The sequence below is a fragment of the Fukomys damarensis genome, unplaced genomic scaffold (assembly GCF_012274545.1).
Source record: "Fukomys damarensis isolate Sample0158 unplaced genomic scaffold, DMR_v1.0_HiC HiC_scaffold_25, whole genome shotgun sequence".
Taxonomy (NCBI): Eukaryota; Metazoa; Chordata; class Mammalia; order Rodentia; family Bathyergidae; genus Fukomys; species Fukomys damarensis.
In genome coordinates, this window is record NW_022900937.1 from 17,144,982 (window position 1) to 17,146,568 (window position 1,587).

General features: G+C 51.9%; 1 protein-coding gene across 1 annotated transcript in view; it reads right to left on the reverse strand.

The window, feature by feature from the left end:
* Parp16 (poly(ADP-ribose) polymerase family member 16) overlaps nucleotides 1-840 on the reverse strand; it is a 21,963-nt gene extending 21,123 nt beyond the window's left edge. Inside the window, exon 1 of the mRNA XM_010641286.1 lies at nucleotides 758-840. Within this exon, the coding sequence (XP_010639588.1) occupies nucleotides 758-840 (83 nt within the window). The remainder of the gene's footprint in view (nucleotides 1-757) is intronic.
* Nucleotides 841-1,587: the final 747 nt, after the last annotated feature.

Sequence of the window (1,587 nt, forward strand, 5' to 3'; positions counted from 1 at the left end):
AGCCCAAGCCCGGCCCGGCCCGGGTGTCCGCGAAGCCGCTTGAGCTCCGCCCACCCAGCGCCAGACTTGGCAGCAGCCACTGGTTCTCTCTGCAGCTACTGTGGAGCCGGCCCGGCGCCCTGCGACCACCCCTGGACTCGCTTTTGGCCCTGCTCAGCGGACTGCCTAAGCCTTCCTTGGGGCGTTGCTACTACGGGTTGTCGCCCTCTTGAGGTTTCTACACTGACTGCTCAGAAGGAGCCACTGATCACCGGGGAAACTGAGGATTGCGGTTGTGCAATGCTTGCTCAAGACGCCAGAGCCAGACCAAAAGACCATACTCTTACCAAGCGTGGCGGCACAGGCCTGTAATCCCAGCACCTGGGAGTCTGGGGCAGGAGGATCACCATGAGTTCTAGACCAGCCTGGGCGAGTGAATTCAGGGCCAGCCTGAACTACCTAGGGAGGCCCTACTTAAAACAAAAAACAAAACCCTTATTCTGTGAGTAGAGCTCAGGAGTAGATAGAGCACTTGACTCACATCTGCCACGCTCAAGATCTTGGGTTCAAGCCCCAGCACCAGGATTGGGAGTGAAGGGGTCTAACTGCCTTTCAGCCTCCAGAATTTTCTGAACTGCTTAAGTATCTGGCCTCAGCTGCCCCAAGATCCTCAACAGGTGTTTCTGACACAAACCCTGGGGAGACGAGCAAAGACAATGGGGCAGAAGAGTGCAGGGACCCAGCCAGGGAGAAGATGGTTAAGGTCCCTCCTTCCTACACAGGATCCTGTTCTTCAGAGGTCACTCGGAAATCTAAGCACAGGCCATTGCCAGAGACAAGGCTCAGAGTGACAATACCCATGTCACAGAGGACATGGAAGGCCTGTGAGGATCCAACACTCAGGCTCTGGAGCAACCAGGGATCTGCATCAATGTCATTCTGTTTTCACCTCCCCTTTTCTTCTTTGCAGTGCTGGGATCAAAGCCAGGGCCTCACTCATCTTGGCGTTTTTTGATGGTGTCATTTTGAGAGGTCCAGTTTTATCTCACATGGCTCCCAGGGCTGGGGATTGAATGCAGGGCCTCCGGCACACTGAGCAAGCGCTCCATCATCAGGCTGCACTATCAGTCCTAATACTGTGTGCATGTGCGAGGAGCAGGGATTGAATTGAAGGCCCTCTGACACTGAGTTACATCCCCGGCTCTTACGTTTTCTATTTTGAAACAAGGTCTCACTGAGTTACCCAGGCTGGCCTCAAACTTGCAGTCCTACCTCGGCCTCCCTCATGAACAGCTAGGAGTTACAGGTGTGTACAGGTGTGTACCTATAACAATTTTTAAATACATCTTCTGAGTGATTGCCCAAGGGCTAACTGTAAATGTCTTTTTTTGTTGTTGTTTTGGTTTTTTTTTGTAACGAGGGATCAAACAGTACCTTGTACTTGGGAGACAGGCATGGTGCCACTGAGCTAAATACCCAGGCCTTACACATCTTAATTTTTGATAGCCTCAGACTTACACTAACTCAGTTCCAGTGAAATATGCGACTCCTATAGCTCTATTCCCTCCCAGCTTTTGCAGTATTACTGTTACACAGATTGCATGTACA